Source organism: Mirounga angustirostris, unplaced genomic scaffold (assembly GCF_029215605.1).
Source record: "Mirounga angustirostris isolate CCGP_5_RB_7025 unplaced genomic scaffold, mMirAng1.0.hap1 SCAF_17, whole genome shotgun sequence".
NCBI lineage: Eukaryota > Metazoa > Chordata > Mammalia > Carnivora > Phocidae > Mirounga > Mirounga angustirostris.
Genome location: NW_026991725.1, coordinates 50,741,467 through 50,759,784, shown reverse-complemented (window position 1 = coordinate 50,759,784; position 18,318 = coordinate 50,741,467). Strand labels below are relative to the sequence as shown.

General features: G+C 45.0%; 1 protein-coding gene across 1 annotated transcript in view; it reads right to left on the bottom strand.

Annotated features, from left to right (window-relative positions):
• Positions 1 to 18,318, bottom strand: part of DNAH9 (dynein axonemal heavy chain 9) — a 336,543-nt gene that overhangs the window by 185,110 nt on the left and 133,115 nt on the right. Inside the window, exons 32-35 of the mRNA XM_064583354.1 lie at positions 10,824 to 11,034; positions 6,322 to 6,449; positions 4,794 to 4,902; positions 3,462 to 3,609 (exon numbers count right to left, since the gene is read on the bottom strand). Coding sequence (XP_064439424.1) covers positions 3,462 to 3,609; positions 4,794 to 4,902; positions 6,322 to 6,449; positions 10,824 to 11,034 — 596 coding nt within the window. The remainder of the gene's footprint in view (positions 1 to 3,461; positions 3,610 to 4,793; positions 4,903 to 6,321; positions 6,450 to 10,823; positions 11,035 to 18,318) is intronic.

Genomic DNA, 18,318 nt, shown 5'->3' with positions numbered 1-18,318 from the left:
AGGCAGGTAGCAAGAGATGCACCGAGGTGCATCTATGCCAGAGGGGGTAGGAGTGTGTGCATGGGTGTGTGCACACACGGGTACTCCCATCCCCCCACGAGTACACACACACACACGTGCACACACATGCTCTCACCCCCAAGTACACACACACACGCACACACACGCTCTCACCCCAAGTACACACACACACGTGCACACACACGCTTTCACCCCCAAGTACACACACACGCACATGCACACACATGCTCTCACCCCCCCAATACACACACATACATGTGCGCACACACACGTGCACACACACATGTGCACACACACACGTGCACACACACGCTCTCACCACCCCCATGGATACACACACACACACACACACGCGCTCCATCCTCTGCAGTGGCTCATGTTTGCTCGACTCTAATCTGGTGGCAATCCTTACAGCAATACTACTAGGAGGCAGTCCTGCAGTCTGGGCGTTACTTCGATGAGGGAGAAATTAAGGACTTGACAGGCTTTCCTTCATTTCTGTGAGGGAAAGGTTCACGTCCAGCTGTCTCAGGCCTGGTTCTGCATGAGGCACCAAGGCAAGAGGGGCCGGCTACACTGACCATTCCCAACAGGTCCCAGACAACTACGGGGGGCTCTGGTCTTCTCAGGGGCAGGGACGATCGAAGTGGGAGACGCTGCAGGGGAGAGAAATTAGCATTTGGGGCTTGGGAGAGAACTCACAGGGAAGGCAGGTGCTGACCTGGCACAGAGCTAGGGAAGGGGCTGCACGGCAGCTCTGAGGTGGCAAAGGACAGGTGCCTGGGAAACCCAAGGACACCTGCTTATCTCACAGCGGAGTGTGGAGAGGTGGCTTGCTGGTGCAGCCTGCACCCCAGTTCATCAAAGCAAAGACGGGTGAGCATTTCCTGGAATCCAGGTGCGGCCCGTGAGCTCAGGGCCGCTGGGGGGCTTTGTCGGAGGAGCTGTACAGGACTGGCTGGTGGAGAGGCATTTCTTACTTCAAGGAAAGGCATCTGGGAGGTCTCCAGTGATGGCGGAGGGGCCAAAGAACTCAGAATCTCCGAGAAAGAGTCTGATTTGACATCTGCCACACTTAGGGTCACTTGGGACCATGCTGGTTCCAGCTATTAAGATCTTTCCTGCCCTTGCTCTTCTCTCTGTCCCCCTTCGACCCCAAGGGTGCAGAAGCTACAGCTGTTGGGGGTGTGTGCAGAGGAATAAGGAGAAAAGATGTCAAAGACTCCTTTCCCACTGCAGGTGGAGAGCAGGAGGCAGGCCTGAGCTGGGGCAGGGGCAGAAGCTTTCCTGTAAATGCAGTTTGCTTTTCCAAGTTTTCACATGTGTGTGACCAGAAGCGATCACGTACCTCTGTATTACAGCAGAATGACCAGAAAAGTCATAAATGGTGACCTAGATTTCAGCTAGGGGCAGGAGGACGACCAGCCACATAAAATGGTTTTTGAGGGAGCAGTGGGAGACAAAATCAAGTTGCTTTATAATCCCCCCTTATGAGGCTGGCTTGTTCAATATAAAAATTATTCCGTGCAAAAAAGAAGATAGCAGGAGGGGAAGAATGAAGGGGGGGAAATCGGAGGGGGAGACGAACCATGAGAGACGATGGACTCTGAAAAACAAACTGAGGGTTCTAGAGGGGAGGGGGGTGGGTGGATGGCTTGGCCTGGTGGTGGGTATTGAGGAGGGCACATTCTGCATGGAGCACTGGGTGTTATGCACAAACAATGAATCATGGAACACTACATCTAAATCTAATGATGTAATGTATGGTGATTAACATAACAATAAAAATTAAAAAAAAATATTCCGTGCGGACATCCCACAGCTCTGTAGTACCAGGGCCCCAGAAAGCTGGCCTTATGAGGGAAGTCCGACTTTGAACCCAGCATCTTGTTACTGAAAGTTGTGGTCCCCAGGGCACAGCCCGGAAGCTCTGCCCCCGGTCCACGGACGCTTTGTCCTCTTAGGAATTTTGTGAGCATTCAACGCCACCCCGTGTGGCCACCATAAACCACGGACGTGTTTCGTCCTTGATGGCCACAGAGTTCAGACATGGGGCCGGGGGGCCGTCTCTGGATAGACTGCATAAAGTCAGCATCTCCAGAGCCTGGTGCAGAGGCTGGTGTACACACAAATACTCACACAGATAAGAGTTTGGCATCTCCTGTCCTAAGTGCCCAGAGTGGGAAACGGCCTTTTAGTGAGAGGCTCTACCAGATGAGTGTCTCAGCAAATGATAAAGGACAGGGGTATGCTCGATATTTTCTGAAAACCTTCCCTTCCCGTGGCATTTTTAACCCAGCTGCCCTGGCCCACCCATGCCACTGACCACACGTGCCCACTTCCCGACCTCGTCTGCTGTCCGGGCTTCTTTGTCTCCTTAGATTCCAAGGCCATAAAGAGCCCACAGGCCACAGAGGCTGGACACTTTTCAAGGGTTTTGAAAAATATGGAAGATCTGGAAAATAATTCCTGGTCAGGACAGTGCTCGGGCTTCCTGGAGCCCACAGATCCCCTTCTACCCCCACCTCCATGCTTGTGAGCTGGTCCCAAGCACGACAGACCAGTGAACACAGAGTCAGGGGTTGTTCCGAGCGGCGGCCTTCATTTCCCAGAAACATCGTCCTGACCCTACCTTGGTGAAGGTTCGGGAACTATGGATCCCTGAGTCACACCGCCTCCCCAGCACCAACCTCTGATGGTTGGACTTGGCTGAACCACGAGGCTGGCTGCCTGACTCAAGGAAGGGCACATCCACTGGCAAGAAGGGATAAAATAAAAGCAGGTTCCAGACCTTGAGCCTCCCTCTGCAGGCACCTACAATATTCTTGCTGTAGTAAGTATCCTCCCGGGTAAGAGCCCTTACTCTCTTGTTTACGGGGTAAGTGGTCAGTGCTTACTGCTTCTACTTTTGCAAACCTGTAAGAGGAAAAGTGAATTTTCAGTGTCCACAGGGGCAGGACTGGTGGGATGACACATTATATCGGGTCCTGCATTATCTGGGCGGCGGGCACACCCAGCCAGCAACAGGAAGTGGGCCCCGTTTATCACTGATGTGTGTCATCGTCTCCTCTAGGTCTGTTGATTTGGTGTGTGTATCGTTTCTAAGAGGGCCAGCTCTGTGCCCTGCGATGTGAAGGATCTCAGGATTGTCACCTCGTAGCACAACCCACAAGCTCTGGATACACCCATTATGCACTCACGATGGTCACTTTGCATCTTTCTCCTCCTCACTCACCATACTTCTTGCCTGAGCAGACAAGAGGCATCCCGTGGCCATCATAATGTGTGCTGCCCTCTGCCACCTGCCAGGCCCAGAGGGGAAGGCTCCGGGGACATCTGGCTTCAGGGACAGGACAGAACATCAGCGGGATAGCAGGTGTGCGCTGACAGGCTCTTTACTGCAGCTTTGAATTGTTACCTTCCTTTACTCCCTGGCCTACCTGGTTCTGAGTGTGTCCAAGCAGGTTGGGAGGTACTTGTCAAACAGAATGGTGAGGTTGGCTCTCTCTGTCTGCATTTCCCTCTTGTCAATCCAGCTGCTCACTGGAGGGTTCCACCCCAGGTCTGCCGGGTTGATGTACAGGATTCCTGGGGACACAGAGAATTCTGGTCACTGATGCCTCCACAGAGGACAGCAGATTCCTCACCCCCAGGGAGTTACTTTCTCTGGGTAGAAAATGTACAGGAGACTGGACTCTGAAGAAACAGAGAGCTGGCCTCGGTTTGAGAGGGGAAGTGGGTTTGCTATCGGGACCAGCTCCAACTGACTGATAACAGTTGATGGGGAGCAGGGTTGAGAAGGGCTGTATGGACAAGTCTAGGCTCAGGAGGAAAGAAGACTGTGATTGCCCATCCTTGTCATGGTGGCTCCTAAAAGGGTATGTCCATGTCCTAATCCTGGGAGCCTGTGAACGTGACCTTATTTGGCAAAAAAGCCCTTCCCTTGCAGATGTGATTAAGGATCTCGCGATGAGATTGTCTTGGATTATCTGGGTGGGACTTTACAGGTGTCCCTATGAGAGACAGAGGAGGCAAGATGCACACGGAGTAGAAGGCCACGTGACTAAGGAGGTGGAGGTTGGAGTCATGGGGCCAGCAGCCTAAGCCGGAAGGTGCAAGGCAGGACTGTCCCTTAGAGGGCTGACGGCTTGATGTTGGATGTCTGACTTCCAGAATTGTGGGCGAATAGTTGTCTGTTGTCTTCAAAGCCATCGGGTTTGTGGTGACCTGTTATGGCAGCCCTAGAGAATGAATACAGAATTCTCTGGACCCCATGTTCCCAGCCTCCGCTGGATCCTCGAAAGGGAATCTGATGTTACGGTGGAGAGCAAACTCACTCTCCTTATGCTCTAGGCTGTGCCGATCGATTTGGCAGGTGGAGTCAGAGGTAAGTTAAGGCATACGGTTGTCATCTCTCACCAAGATGCAGTGAGAAGAGCAGTCCTTGGTCATCTCCACTGACGGGGGAAGCGGGAACTGGCCTAAATAAAAGCAGCCTCAGCCGAGGCACTTCTGTGCAGAGGACCATTGCCCAGCTCAGAGGCCTTTCCCTTCCCATCTCTGAATTTAGAAAATCCCATGGCCCTGGCCTTAGAGTACCTGCTCACCCTCATGGACCCGACGGGGGCAGAGAGGCAGGCCAGAGGTCCGCGTGATCGATGTCTGGCTCCTGTTTGGAGCTTCCTTTAGAGCTAGCCACACCCTGCGTGACGCCAGGGGCCCCTGTCTCCACGTGAGCGGCCTGGTGGGTTTTCTCCTTCCTTGGGTCATACCTGCTCTGGAGACAGTTGCTGGTGTGGCCGTCCGCAGGTGGCTGATCTCGAAGAGCAGCCTCATCGTGGGATTCAGGGGGATCCTCTCATTGCTCGCCAGGGTCAGCACCTGGACACAGGGAGGGACACGCCAGGTAGGAAGGAGGGAGGACACACGGCCGGCGCGGGGTGGGGGTCTGGATTTGGCTGATTACTCCTGGCGGGGCTTAAGGATGACTATTTTCTTCATTATGATTACAAGAATCCTCTACCTCTCTTCCTGTAGCCCCTCTACCTCCATCCCTGTGTGTGCAATGAATCAAAAAATAAGTTCTCTAAAAAGTGTAAATGGAGGTCAGTGATTTGAATGTGCTAGACCATATTGGGATAACAAGATTATTTTTAAAAAGAGTATAGGTTTCATATTACTGTTTCTTTTAAAGTAGTTCCTCTGGGGGCGCCTGTGTGGCTCAGTTGGTTGGGTGTCTGACTCTTGGTTTTGGCTCAGGTTATGATCTTGGGGTCCTGGGATCGGGCCCCACGTCAGGCTCTGGGCTTGGCGTGGAGTCTGCTTGTCCCTCTCCCTCTGCTCCTCCCCCCTGCACTCTCTCTCTGGAATAAATAAAATCTTAAAAAATACAGTAGTCCCTCTGGGGAAGGAGGTGGGAGGGTGGGCAAAATGGGTGAAGGGGAGAGGGAGGTACCGGGCTCGCAGTTATAGAATGAGGAAGTCATGGTGACGAAAGGCACAATGTAGGGAATATGGTCCATGGTTTTGTAATAGCACTGCATGGTGGTAGATGGTACCCGGCCCCCGTGATGAGCACCACCTAACATAGAGGGGTGTCCAATCACTATGCTGTGCATCGGAAACTCACGTAACATTGCGTGTCCACTGCACTTCCATAAGAAATCAGTAAAGCAGCCCCTCTGGGAGGGCACACATTTAGTTCAATGATTCTGTCAATGTTGAAACCATCCTAAACCTTCGAATCAGGATGGGTTTTCTGAATAAATTCAGGAGCAGCCACCAGCTTAGCGGCCACTTCACTGGTGTCGATTTTCACTGTTTACAACAAATAAAATAGACTCTCCGTGGATGATGGTTTGTCACCATTGAGGATGGCCGACAGGCTTAGAATGTTTCTGACCCTCGGTGTCCTTATTTATAAAGAAGGAAAAACTTAAGGAAAAAGATTTGAATAAATGACTTAAGATTCTTCCCAGTTCTGAATATTAAATTCAGACAATGCTAAAAATGCAGTGATTGTGCACATGCAATTATATGAGGTTGTTAAGTAGCCTTACTGTGGTCATTTTACAAGATACACATATTTCAAATCAGCACATCACACACCTTAAACCTACACAATGTTATATGTTAATTATATCTCAATGAAGCTGGGAAAAAAATAAAGACACTAGTCTTCCAGCAACTCCTTACTTGGGGCCAGCCCTCGTGTGGGATCGAGATTTCCAGATGCACCTGGGAAACTGGTTTCCTAGATGATGAGGGATGGCCTGGGCATTTCCCTTCCCCCCTTGATACCTTGTTATCATCCATGACAGTGTTCAGAGACTCAATCCACATTGGATCTATGTCGCCATCCAGTAAGATCCACTTGGGTCCATCATGGGTGAGGTTGGCTAGCTCCCGCATGATGGAAGAGAACAGTCCTAAAAGGAACCACGAATTGCTCAGCAACCATCTCATCATCAATGCTCTTTCTTGTCAGACAGCCTTTCCCTCTTAGCTACGACACCCAGGAGAAGGTGTAAATGGAAAAGCCAGGTCAGAACTGGATGTGCATTTTAATCTATTGGAATCTGACAGCGAGTGCTAAGGTGCCACCGTCTCTGAGTCTCCCTCTGACTCTTTTAAGAACATCATCAGCAAAATGTTAACAAAATCTGATGGCACTGGCTTAGGTGACGAGGGACCCGGAGAATCATTTCAACAGGCAACTGGGATGTGATGGATTTACAGAAAACCTTTTTAGGTAAGATTTCATCCTTTGTGATGGCAGCCCAGGCTTTGAGAGAAGTTCCCAATGTGATTCTAATTGGCACTATGTGAGATTTAGATCTTAATTTGGATAGAATTGATTTTTATGATATTAAGCTTTCCCAATCGATAATATGGTATGTCTTCTCATTTATTCAAATGTTACTTTATGTTCCTTAATAAACTTTTAGAGTGTTTTCAATCTATATCTGGCTAAAAATATTCCTAAACATTTCATAGTTATGTTGCTTTTGCAAATCAGATTTTTTTCTGTATTTCCTTTTTTTAGCTGGCTATAGAAAGAAAAGGTATCAAATTCTGTGTATTTATTTTATGCTTAGTTACCAGTAGTAAATTTTCATATTAATTTTAGTGTTTTTTTTCAAAATGCCTCCTGAATTTTCTAAGTATAAAGTTGTATAAGCAGCAAAATAATTTTTTTCCTTTCCTCTAACTTATACTGCATATTCCGTTTTCTTGTCTTACTGCATTTTCTAGAATCCCACACCAAGCAATACTGAATAATAATGTTGGTAATGGCTCCCCCTTATTACTGATTTTAATAGAAATGGCTTTAGTTTCTCATCATTCAGAATGCCCCTCTTCCTTTGGGCTTTAGATAACGATTTATTTATAAAGATTTAGATTTATTATATTTAAGGTATTTCTATCTATTCCTATCTTACTTAGAATTTTTATGTTAGGAATAGTTCCTGAGATTTTAGCACCTACTTTTGAGCACATGATTTCCTCCTTTAATTTTTCAAAGCTTTAGATGAAAACTTAAAAAAAAAAATTCAATCTATCCTTGCATTCTTAGAGTAGATTCTACTTAAAGTGTATTCTTATTTTTATTAATATAGAGATGGGATCTACTTGGTGATGTTATTCAGGATTTCTGAATCTATGTTATTAAGTGAAATTGGGCTCTTTTTTGGTTCTACATAAAGGTTGATATCAAGATTATTCTGGTTTCATAAAATGAATTGAGAGGTGTCTTTGTTTTGTTTTGTTTTTTTACCATTTTGGAACCATTTTTTTTGCTACTGTTTCAAACTGTCCTTTTCAATAGTTTATTCATTTTCTGCTTCTTATTGAGTAAATTTTGCTAATATTATATTTTGCTAAAGTATTGTTTTTATTTCTCCTAGTTTTCCAAACATGTATCATATAATTAAGTGATCTCTTCCATCTTAATCTTTATTTGCTGTTACAGCTTTTAATTCTTAATTGGATCTACTTTTACTCTTCTTCCCCCATCAATCTTGCTCACAATGGACTTACTGATCTTTACAAAGAACCCATATTTATGTTTTATTTATCCTTCCTATAATTTTTTTTGGTTCCTTCCCATTAATTTCAGACTGTATCCTTATTAAGTTTCTTCTTCCTGATTTTCTTCAGGTTCAGTTTACCACTCTGAGTAATTTCTTAGGATGGATACTGACTTCCTTCATTTCTAGCCCATCTTCAAAAATAAGAAGAGTTTAGAGTTCTTCTTTATTGGTCTTAGGCATGCTCCCTTGGTTTTTGTATGCAATGTATTTTTTTTTTCTTTCACCCAGGGGGTTAAGTAAGAATCTCTCTCTTTTTTTTTTTAATTAATTAATGTTTTAAGTAGGCTCCACACCCAGCCTGGAGCCCAATGCAGAGCTCGAACTCAAGACCCTGAGATCGAGACCTGAGCTGAGATCAAGAGTCGGACCCCTGACTGAGCCACCCAGCTGCCCTGTGAGCATCTCTTGATTTGTAAGCAGTACAATTATTTTTGGTCATTTTCTTACTGTCCATTTCTACATCTATTGCATTGTTATCAGACAATGAATGTGGCCCGTAAATCGATATTTTTGAATTCATTACAGTTTCTTCTGTGCCCAACTAAACTTCAAATTTGTGTAAATGTTCTATGAATGTACCAAGAAAGGGATATTTTCTACTTCTAAGATGCAAAGTTCTTAAACGATGTGTTCTATTGAGTTTGATGATGTATTTCTCAATTTCTCTATGACTATGCTTATTTTTTTCTATCGGATCTGTCCAATTTTGAAAAAAAGTATAGCAATAATATTCACCACATTTCTATTTTTCTCAAGTTCCCAAAAAATTTTTAAAAAGTTGTCTTCCATCTACTTATAGTTCTCTTTGTGAATACAGATTTATGATTATAAATCTTTGTCAATGTCTCCATACTCCAAATATACAGTATTTGATGAATACTGTATATTTAATAAAACTTTAATTGAAACTATAACACAGCTTAAAGTTCGAATTACATGAGCTTAGATTTAATATGGAATAATAAGTGCTTGAGACTAGCCAAGAAACTTACAAAAGAATACTGGGGAGGAACTTAAGCCATCAGACATTAAAATGTTATGATTGTGAACAGAGTAGAATGACATTCGTATAGGATTAAATAATGAATGGGACAGAACAGAAAACCCAGAATCAGATCTTGGTATATGTGACAGGCTGGTGCTTACATTCAGAGGGAAAGGACTGCTTAATAAATGATCTTGGCACATTCAATTATCCATTTGGAAGCCAATATGAAGTTGATTCTCTACCTTAGCTCATACTAAGCCCCAAAATAAATCCCAGATGGATAAAGAGATGTTCGTGTAAAAAGTATCTTCAGGACCAAATTTATAATACTGTATCTATAACTGAAAATGAGAAAGGGTGATAAACTAAATAGGAATCCCAGATGCCAACAGAATGGACAGACATAATTTTCTCTTTTAAAAAGTGCAGGTTGGGGTGCCAGGGTGACTCGGTTGGTTAAGCAACTGACTCTTGGTTTCGGCTCAGGTTGTGATCTCAGGGTCGTGAGATCAAGCCCGGCATTGGGCTCCTTGCTCAGCATGGAATCTGATTGGGACTCTCTCTCCCTCTCCCTTTGTCCCTACCTGCTGCTCGCTCTCTCTGTCTCTTTCTCTCTCTCGCCCTTTCTAAAATAAATGGATAAATCTTCTAAAATTAAAAAAAAAAAGTGCATGGTAATTATGCCACAAAGTGCCTGTAGACAAATGGTAGACAGGAAAAACCATTAGCGATGCATAGAACAAAGGATTACTATCTCTGATATATAAAGAATTGTTACAAATGAATAAGAAAATATCACAGGGAAATAAAATCACAAAAGAGCCAATTACTAAAGCCAATAAGGAGGAAAAGATGCTAAGCCTCATTAATGGTGAGTGAAATAAAAATTAGAGAGGCTGCCCATTAAGTCCCTTTGTTCTAGGCCTCTGACTGAAAGTCCTAAATTAGAATCCAGGCAGTTGGACCCTGTGTAGTCAGACACCGAGATGGGAGGAGGGAGCTGAGAGGCCCTCCTTCCAGAAGCCACATGGGTTTTAGAAAGAGGTCCTATCAGCTCAGAGTTTTCTTTTCAGCTCTCTCCCAGTGACAGTGCCCTTTTCAAGCATCTACCAGTGATTTCTAAATCTAGAAACGTGACACTGGAGTTAGCACTAAGTGAACAGGAGTTTGGGACCCTCTGAATCGCTGTAGAAGGGATCATGGTCTGTGATGAATGGTAATGAATGATGTCTTCAGCCAGGCCCTGAGGCCCCGTTGTCTGTAGTGATGTCTCCCCATCACTTCTGGGGGCTGACAGGAACATGTGCCCACTGTGGGAAGCCAGAGCATGCTGTGCTGCCCCTTTGGGAATGAGCTGTGGGCTTCCCTACCCCACCCGTGTCTTAAATCCACTGCCAGGCAATGTAGGGACTCTGACTTGTGCTGCACAATCACAGAACCACAATTGAGAATGCCTGCCCTGCTCTCTCCTCTTTCAATGCCCTCTCTCAAGGAGCAGCTAGAAGGGTCTCCAAGGAGAGAGAATCTCCCAACGGCTGAGGTTCCCCTCCAAATCAAAATTGGGGTCTTCCTTTCTTTGATTCCTTTCACCTCCTTCTCCCACTCCAAACCTATCAGGCCAGTGTTCTTCCCTCTGAAGTTCACCTTTGGATGTAGATTCAAGCCTGGCCCCCGGGGCTCAGAATAGTGGGAATTTTGTCCCAGGGGTATCCTGCTCTTACCATCCTTCCATTCTCTGGTGGCCGGATTGATGATGCCAAAGAGTTCATCGTTTGTGACTGCTTTGGGGTTGAGGTCAGCCCAGACAGGGCGGCGTTTCATGATCTGATAGGTCTTGTGCAAGGATTTCAGCACCTGAGACTTGCCAGTGCCCGCGCTGCCCACCACGAACACGGAGTGTCGCACGGCCAGGAGCTCCTCCAGCTGGACCACCTGGGGAGACACACAATTCAGCCAGAGGGACCAACTTGTCACTCACTGACATCCCAACTGCTCTTCTGTGCCCCAGGCTGGTATCTGAGGGGAGACCTGTTGTCAACAGAGGAAGGGTTTTTCACCTCCAGATGTGGTGAGGGGTCCTAACTGTGGGAGCTACATTCTTATTCATCATTTGGCCATGTAATTATTAGTCACCAACTAAGTGCTGGAGAGTATACCAGGTGAGGGAGATTCAGAGAGGACTCTCCCCACTCCGTGATCTTACAGGCTAAAGGGGAAGCATAATGATTACTATACTCAAGTTATTTATAAAGTGCTATGTGAACAGATAGGAAGAAACAATTGATTTTGTACAGATAAAGGGAATAAGAAAGGCTTCAAAGAAGTGGGGGCATTTGAACTGGGGCTTCAGGGGTGAGTTTGTCAAGATGAATAGGGGGATTTGCAAGCAGAGGTATAACAGCACAAAGGCTTGTGGTGTGACAGAGCCTGATGTGGTTGACCAGATGGTTTGATGAGCCCGGAGTCAAGGAGTTCCTTGATAAGCACTTAAGGTCTTATCCCTCTTACCCTGGCTTGTCTCCAGGCTTGCCTTTCCACACTGTTGTAGGAGCACATTTACTGTAATGAAAATCTGATCGTGTCATTGCCGTCACTCTGTCCTTTCAGTGGTTCTCCATAGCTTTGGTGATGACATCCCAAATCCTTAGACTGGCTTACGAGGCCCTTGTGCAGACTGGCCCAAACCAGCTTCTCTCTCTCCTTCCCCAGCATGCACATTCCAGGTAGACAACTGGGGTTCCTTAATAATGTTCTTTCCTTAGTCTACATCTTTCAAGATATGGTGCCTTCTGTTCAGAAGTTATCCTTTCTCCCGCCTTTTTCCCATCAGACCTACATCATCCCTTAGTCTGCAGTAGGTGTCCCATACCTACATCTTAGTACTCAGCATTGCCATGGTTACTCTTCTCCCTATTAGATTATCAGCTCTGTGAAGGCAGGCAGGACTGGGTTTCTTATCTTTTTATTCCCAGTGTCTAGCAGAGAATCTGGCACATACTAAATGTTGAACAGGTATTTGCTGAAAACATGAAGGATGGCTGGAAAAGCTGGGTGGCCCCTATCATGAGGGGTCTTATATACCATGGGCTAAGACACTGAACTTTAGTGTAGATCAAGTATATTTTGCACTATAATACCCTTAATGGCTGAGGAATATGAATGTGTGAGGTAAGGTACTGGAATATGCATCGTGTGGTGGGACAATACAAAGATTTCCCCCCATACATCCTATTTATTCTACATTTTAAAACATGATAAAAAGTAACTTCTCTGTTTTTTAAAAAATTAAGCGGTACAGGTGTTAAAATGAAATATCTAGAACTGTACAAGCCGGGGATCAGGAGGAGAGCATTACTGCTAGGCTCAGTATAAAGGAAGCAGATGAATTTCTGTTTGGGGAATGAGTTGACTTGTTTCCACTGTGGCAGGATAACTGAGATACTGGGTTGTGTTTTCCACAGCATCACTATTTTCCTCTTCTTTGTCCGAAGCTATTGCAGGTCCTCTGGTTCAGAGCCCAAGAGCACCCCAAGCAGATTCTCAATCCTGGCTCTTGTTTTTGTCCTTCAGGAACTTAACGAAGGGTCTTCCCAGATAAGGATGAGGGAAGCGTCAGGAAGGGTCTGTGGGGAGCTGATATCTAAGCTAATATATGAATGAAAAAGAGTCAGCCACATGAAGATCCATGGGAGACACGCCAGGTGGAGTAATAGTGAGTACAAAATCATCAGGTTCTGGGGTGCCTGGGTGGCTCACTCAGGTCATGATCTCAGGGTCCAGGAATCGAGTCCCACATCAGGCTCCCTGCTCAGTGGGGAGTCTGCTTCTCCCTCTCCCTCTGCCTCTCCCCTCTGCTCATGCTTTCTCTCTCTTTCAAGTGAACAAATAAAATCTAAAAAAAAAAAAAAAAAAAAAAATCCTCAGGTTCTGGCTGCAAGCTTGCAGGGCTCAACAGCAAAGAAAGGTGGGGGTGGGGGAGCGAGTATAAGATGAGATGAGAGAGGTAAGGGGGGGGTCAGCTATGTAGGAACTGGTACTTGGAATTTTATTCTAAGTACAACAGGAAGGAAGCACTGGAGGATTTTTAGCATGAAACTAGCCTGAGGGCATTGCATTTAAAAAAATGGAGGGGGTTGGGAGGGAAATGGAGGCAGTGCTCTTGTTATTGAACAGAGACTTCGTTGTATTCTTAGATTTTTTTTTCCCGTGAACAACTACTGACTCCTTCCCTGATCCCGAAAGCCTTAAAATCACTTTCTAGTTCCACCAACTTCTTTTCATTCATTTCAATAGCATTATTGAGATAGAATTCAAGTACCATAAAAGTCACCTTTTGAAAAGTGTCCGATCCAATGGTTTTGAGCCTATTCACAGGACCATCCAATCATTACCACTATTAAAACATTTTCTTCAACTCCAGAAGGAAAAACCATACCATGAGTAGTCACTCCCCATCCCCCGACTCCTACCTCAGCCCTGTGCAATGCCTCTATTAAATTAGACTCTTCTGGACATTTCATATAAATGGATCTATAAAAGTATGTGGCATTTTGTGAATTGTCTCTTTCACTCATACTGTTTCAAGGCTCATCTGCACTGTAGCATGTATCCGTACATTGGTCCTCCTTATAGCTGAATAAAAGTCCATTGTGTAGGCAAGATCACAAGTTGTTTATCCATTTATCAACTGATGAATGAGTTATTTCTATTCTCTGCTGATTATGAATCCATCAACTTCTGACAGTATCTTTTGCAAGGTAAATATATAAGTATCCCCATCCTTCCCTTTATCTTTCTTTCTCCTGTCTTCTTCCAGGCATGTTATACTTTTATATTGCTATGTTTGATAATATTTATATCCTGTTCTGGCCTTGTATTTAGACCTTCTCTATTTTCTGTGATCGTAAGGCTTACGTTCTTACAGCTAGAGAGATTTTTCACTACAGAAGAAAGTTGTTGCCTGGTTTACATTGCGTTCTCTATGGGCCTAGTGTCATGACTTGACAGAGGATGTTCTCAGCATCAACCCAAGGTCAAATGGATACTCTTTTCTTAACACTCCATATGTTGATCAATACCAGGTTATGTTTACTTAAAAAAATATTTGGACCATGACTTTTTTCTCTTGGTGTTCTTAATTGCATTCCTTTTTCGTTGTTAAAGAAAAGACATATGCCTCAGGCTCCATAACTGAGAAGTTTAATAAAACACAAAAGAACTTCCATCTTGTTGATCTATTCTTGCTTTGAATGTATCCATTTTTGAGGTCTTTTTGTTGGAGACCGTGGACTTCCTGCCCTAATTTGGATTAACTTCTTTCTAGGTCTGCTGACAGCTAAAATGCTAGGACTTTTTTTTTTTTTTTCTGATTCTCGATTTTTTGAAACCCATGGCATTTTTATTTTTATCCTCATTTTTCCATAGTATGTCCTCAAGTAACTTACTCAAAAGGGTGCATAACCCTGATGTTTATTGCAGCATTATTTACAATAGCCAAATTATGGAAGCAGCCCAAGTGTCCATTGATAGATGAATGAAAAAGAAGTGGTTTATAGATACAATGGAATATTACTCAGCCATAAAAAGAATGAAATCTTGCCATTTGCAATGACAAGGATGGAGCTAGAGAGCACAATGCTAAGGGAAATAAGTCAGAGATAGACAAATACCATGTGATTTCACTCATATGTGGAATTTAACAAGCAAAACAAATGAGCAAAGGTGAAAAAAAGAGAAATAAACCAAGAAACAGACTCTTAGCTATAGACAACACACTGATGGTCACCAGAGGGGAGGTGGGTGGGGGGTGGGTGACGTAGGTGATGGGGATTGAGGAGCGCACTTGTGATGAGCACCGGGTGATATATGGAAGTGCTGAATCACAATATTGTATACCTGAAATGAATATTACACTGTATGTCAACTGGAATTCAAATAAAACACCAAAAAAGCCAAAAAACCTAAAATAAATAAAACACTAAAAAGGGGGTACATAAGAAATAAAATTTAGGATTCTTTAATAATACCTTGAATGACAACTTGGTTGGTACACAATTGGTTTTGAAACCTTTTCCATCAGAACTCTGAAGGAATGGTCTCCTGGTCTTCTAGTACCCAGTATTGCTGATGAGAGGCTCCCATGTTGTCCTGAACCTCACTTCTACCTTGGGTCCCCTGTGCCTATCTCCCTAGCCCATCACGCAACCAGGAAACTTACCATCTGCTCTTGATCCCTGACTTCTGAAATTCCATTATGATATGTCTTTGTAAAAGTTGATTTGAATCCACTCTGTTCAGTACTGACTGAGCCCCTCCAATCTCATGTTTCTCTAGAAAGTTCTAGAAAGTTCTTTCTAAAATTCTCATTGGCAACATGTTGCACAGAGATCCTCTCCATGTCATCTTGACTCTTGCACTTTCTTTTTGTGTATCATATATACTTTGTTATATACACATTTTATATCTACATATAGACGTAAGTATCCCTATCCTCATAAAACAAATAATATCCAGGGCGCCTGGGTGGCTCAGTTGGTTAAGTGACTGCCTTCAGCTCAGGTCATGATCCTGGAGTCCCAGGATCTAGTCCCACATCGGGTTCCCCACTCAGTGGGGAGTCTGCTTCTCCCTCTGACCCTCTCCCCTCTCATGCTCTCTCTCACTCTCTCTCTAATAAATAAAATCTTTAAAAAAAACAAATAATACACATTGAATAAAAACAAATATATATAAAATATACATTTTTTAAATTATACACATACATACATATATAATTTTGTCCTGGGAGAGTTCCTTGACTTTACCTTCCAATCATTTCACTGAATTATCAGTGACACAATTCTACATTTCTACATTTCAAAGAGCTCTTTACAATTCTCTGATAGTTCTTTTTATTTCTTTTATAGCATCTCATTCCCTTTTTATGGGCATCGCTTTCTTAATTTTCTTAAAGGATACTAATTAGAACCTTCAAAACGTTCTCTTCCTTATTCACACTGGCGTCAGCTGCCGTGTGTGAATGCGTGGGTTTGTGTGGGGGGGGGGGGGGGCGTTGTCAGTCTGCCTTTGTCTCTTGCGGGGTTGGCTTTCTCCAGGATCTGGTGAGCCTCAAGGGTAGATGAAGAGCTGCACTGTGTTTTCTAAAAGGCAAGGATGGGTGGATATGCTCGGGGATGCCTTCTCAGAATGAGAGCTCGTGCCGGTGGTTAGACCTCAGCCTTTGTCCTTTCACTTGTGGGTGAGTCAGCAGGCGACTGGCCTCCAGGCTGAGGGGCCCCAGAGAGAACAGACTGACCATACACGGAGGCACCAATATGCCAAGGGCAGGTAGAGTTTCCCCCCAAAGAGCTTATTAGGTTACCTTAGACTTTTCTTTCTGGCTGCAGATTAAATGCCTGGCTGTACGTGGTCTCCCTTCTCGGGAATTTGAGATTAGAAGGGGGAGCTGGGAGAAGAGTGTAGGGAGCCAGATGGAAAAATTATAGGGTAGACTGACTTTATGATCCCCCCTCGGCTGTTTCCAATTCTCTTTCTCGCTCCTGTCCTCCTTCGCTAGCAACTCCAAGCCTGGGGCCTCCCAGGGTTTGGCTACGCAGACGGGCTGACTCCAGAGCCCTCCTCTCCTACAGCCCTTCTAAGTGGATTCTGGCCTGCAGCCCTCCTGCCCTGCGGGATCTTCAACCTGCTTACATCCTCTTTCCAGGAACTGATCGAACTATCCCCTTCTAGGTTCTACACTTCTAAGTCCTCTGTCTCAAAAACACAAAATTATATGATCACTGTTAGGGATCTCAGGACACCATCTCAAAGCAGAGCCTCGCTAGGCATTTTTGATGAACGGACTTTTGAGGGTGGTCAGGTGGACAGCACGAACAAGAAGTGGGTAGAAAATGCCAACTGTACCAAGAGTCTTTAATGGAGAGCATCTGTCTTATCAGTAGGGTAGAAAGCAATCATGAAGGAGGAGAGAGAAAGAAGGACACAGAATGTGGGCCAACTGACCAGTAAATAGGAAAAGTAAGATTCTGAGTAGGCAAAAATGCAGAAAATGGGGAGGTCGGGTCATGTTGCCTCAGCAGACTCCCAGAGTGTCCGTGGATTGTTCTGGTCACAAGACATCAGCCCCCGTGCCCTGTGTATCAGGAGCCTCGTTGGATCTAACTCCCCTCCAGGAAAGGGGCATCTCTTAGGATCAGAGCCCTTAAGAGGAAAGCCCTCGCTCTGTCTGGCATTCAAGGCCTCCTATATCATGGTCTTACCCTTCAAGTCCTACTGCTCACTCTCTGCCCCCATGCCTTTCTGTTTCCTGTTGCTGGGTGTACGATCTCAGTGCTTCTCCACCCATCCCTCCACCAACCCTTTGCCTCCACCAGGAAGGCCCTCAGGCCCATCTCTACCTTGACAAAGTCTATCCACTGCACTTGGGAACAGGGAGGTTGCGTGTGGGGACGGTGGACAGGCAAATCCAACTATAGCTGGGAAGGACCAGGTCATGTTTTGTTTTCTTTGGTGAAATGGAAGCTCAGAGATGGAGAGATGGAGGCAGACACCAATTCCACTTACATAGATCCAGGGCTTAATCTCTACCAATGGTATTACATGCTTGAAACGCCTCCTGGTGTGGCGTAGAAGGAACATGCCCCCCTCCCCAACCCCCCAAGCCGGTAACCTCCTCAAGGCAGAGCACATTCTCTCTCATGAAACCCTCAGCAGGGTATCCTGGAGAAGTAATGGCAGCCCAGTGTCTTGTCTGTAAAGTGCCTCAACTGCTCCATTGGCCTCAGGGGTTGTGGGAGGTCAGGTGGGATACATCATATAAAGGCACTTGTGAACTCTACGGTGGTGTTCATGGGGTTCCCAAAGGTATTACTGCACAGGAAAAAAAATCTATCCATGTTCCTGTACCCCAGGATCGTCTTTTGTGGCACTTGTCACATCATGCTCCAAGGTATGGTTACTCATATGAATGCACTTATACTGTGGCAAGATTTACGCATTCTGGAACGTTAGCATCTGCAAAGTTGCTCTGTAAAAATAACGGACTTCCGGAAAATGGGATGAGGGCAGACCACTCAGAAAGTACAGAACTTTGTATGCAAGGCCTGAGATATTTGATGATGCATCCTAATCCCAATAAAAACTCTAGCTAGCACAATTAAATCACGAGAGCGTTTGCACCTGGCCTCATGTTGGCCAATTCTTTGTAGCTTGCTTTTC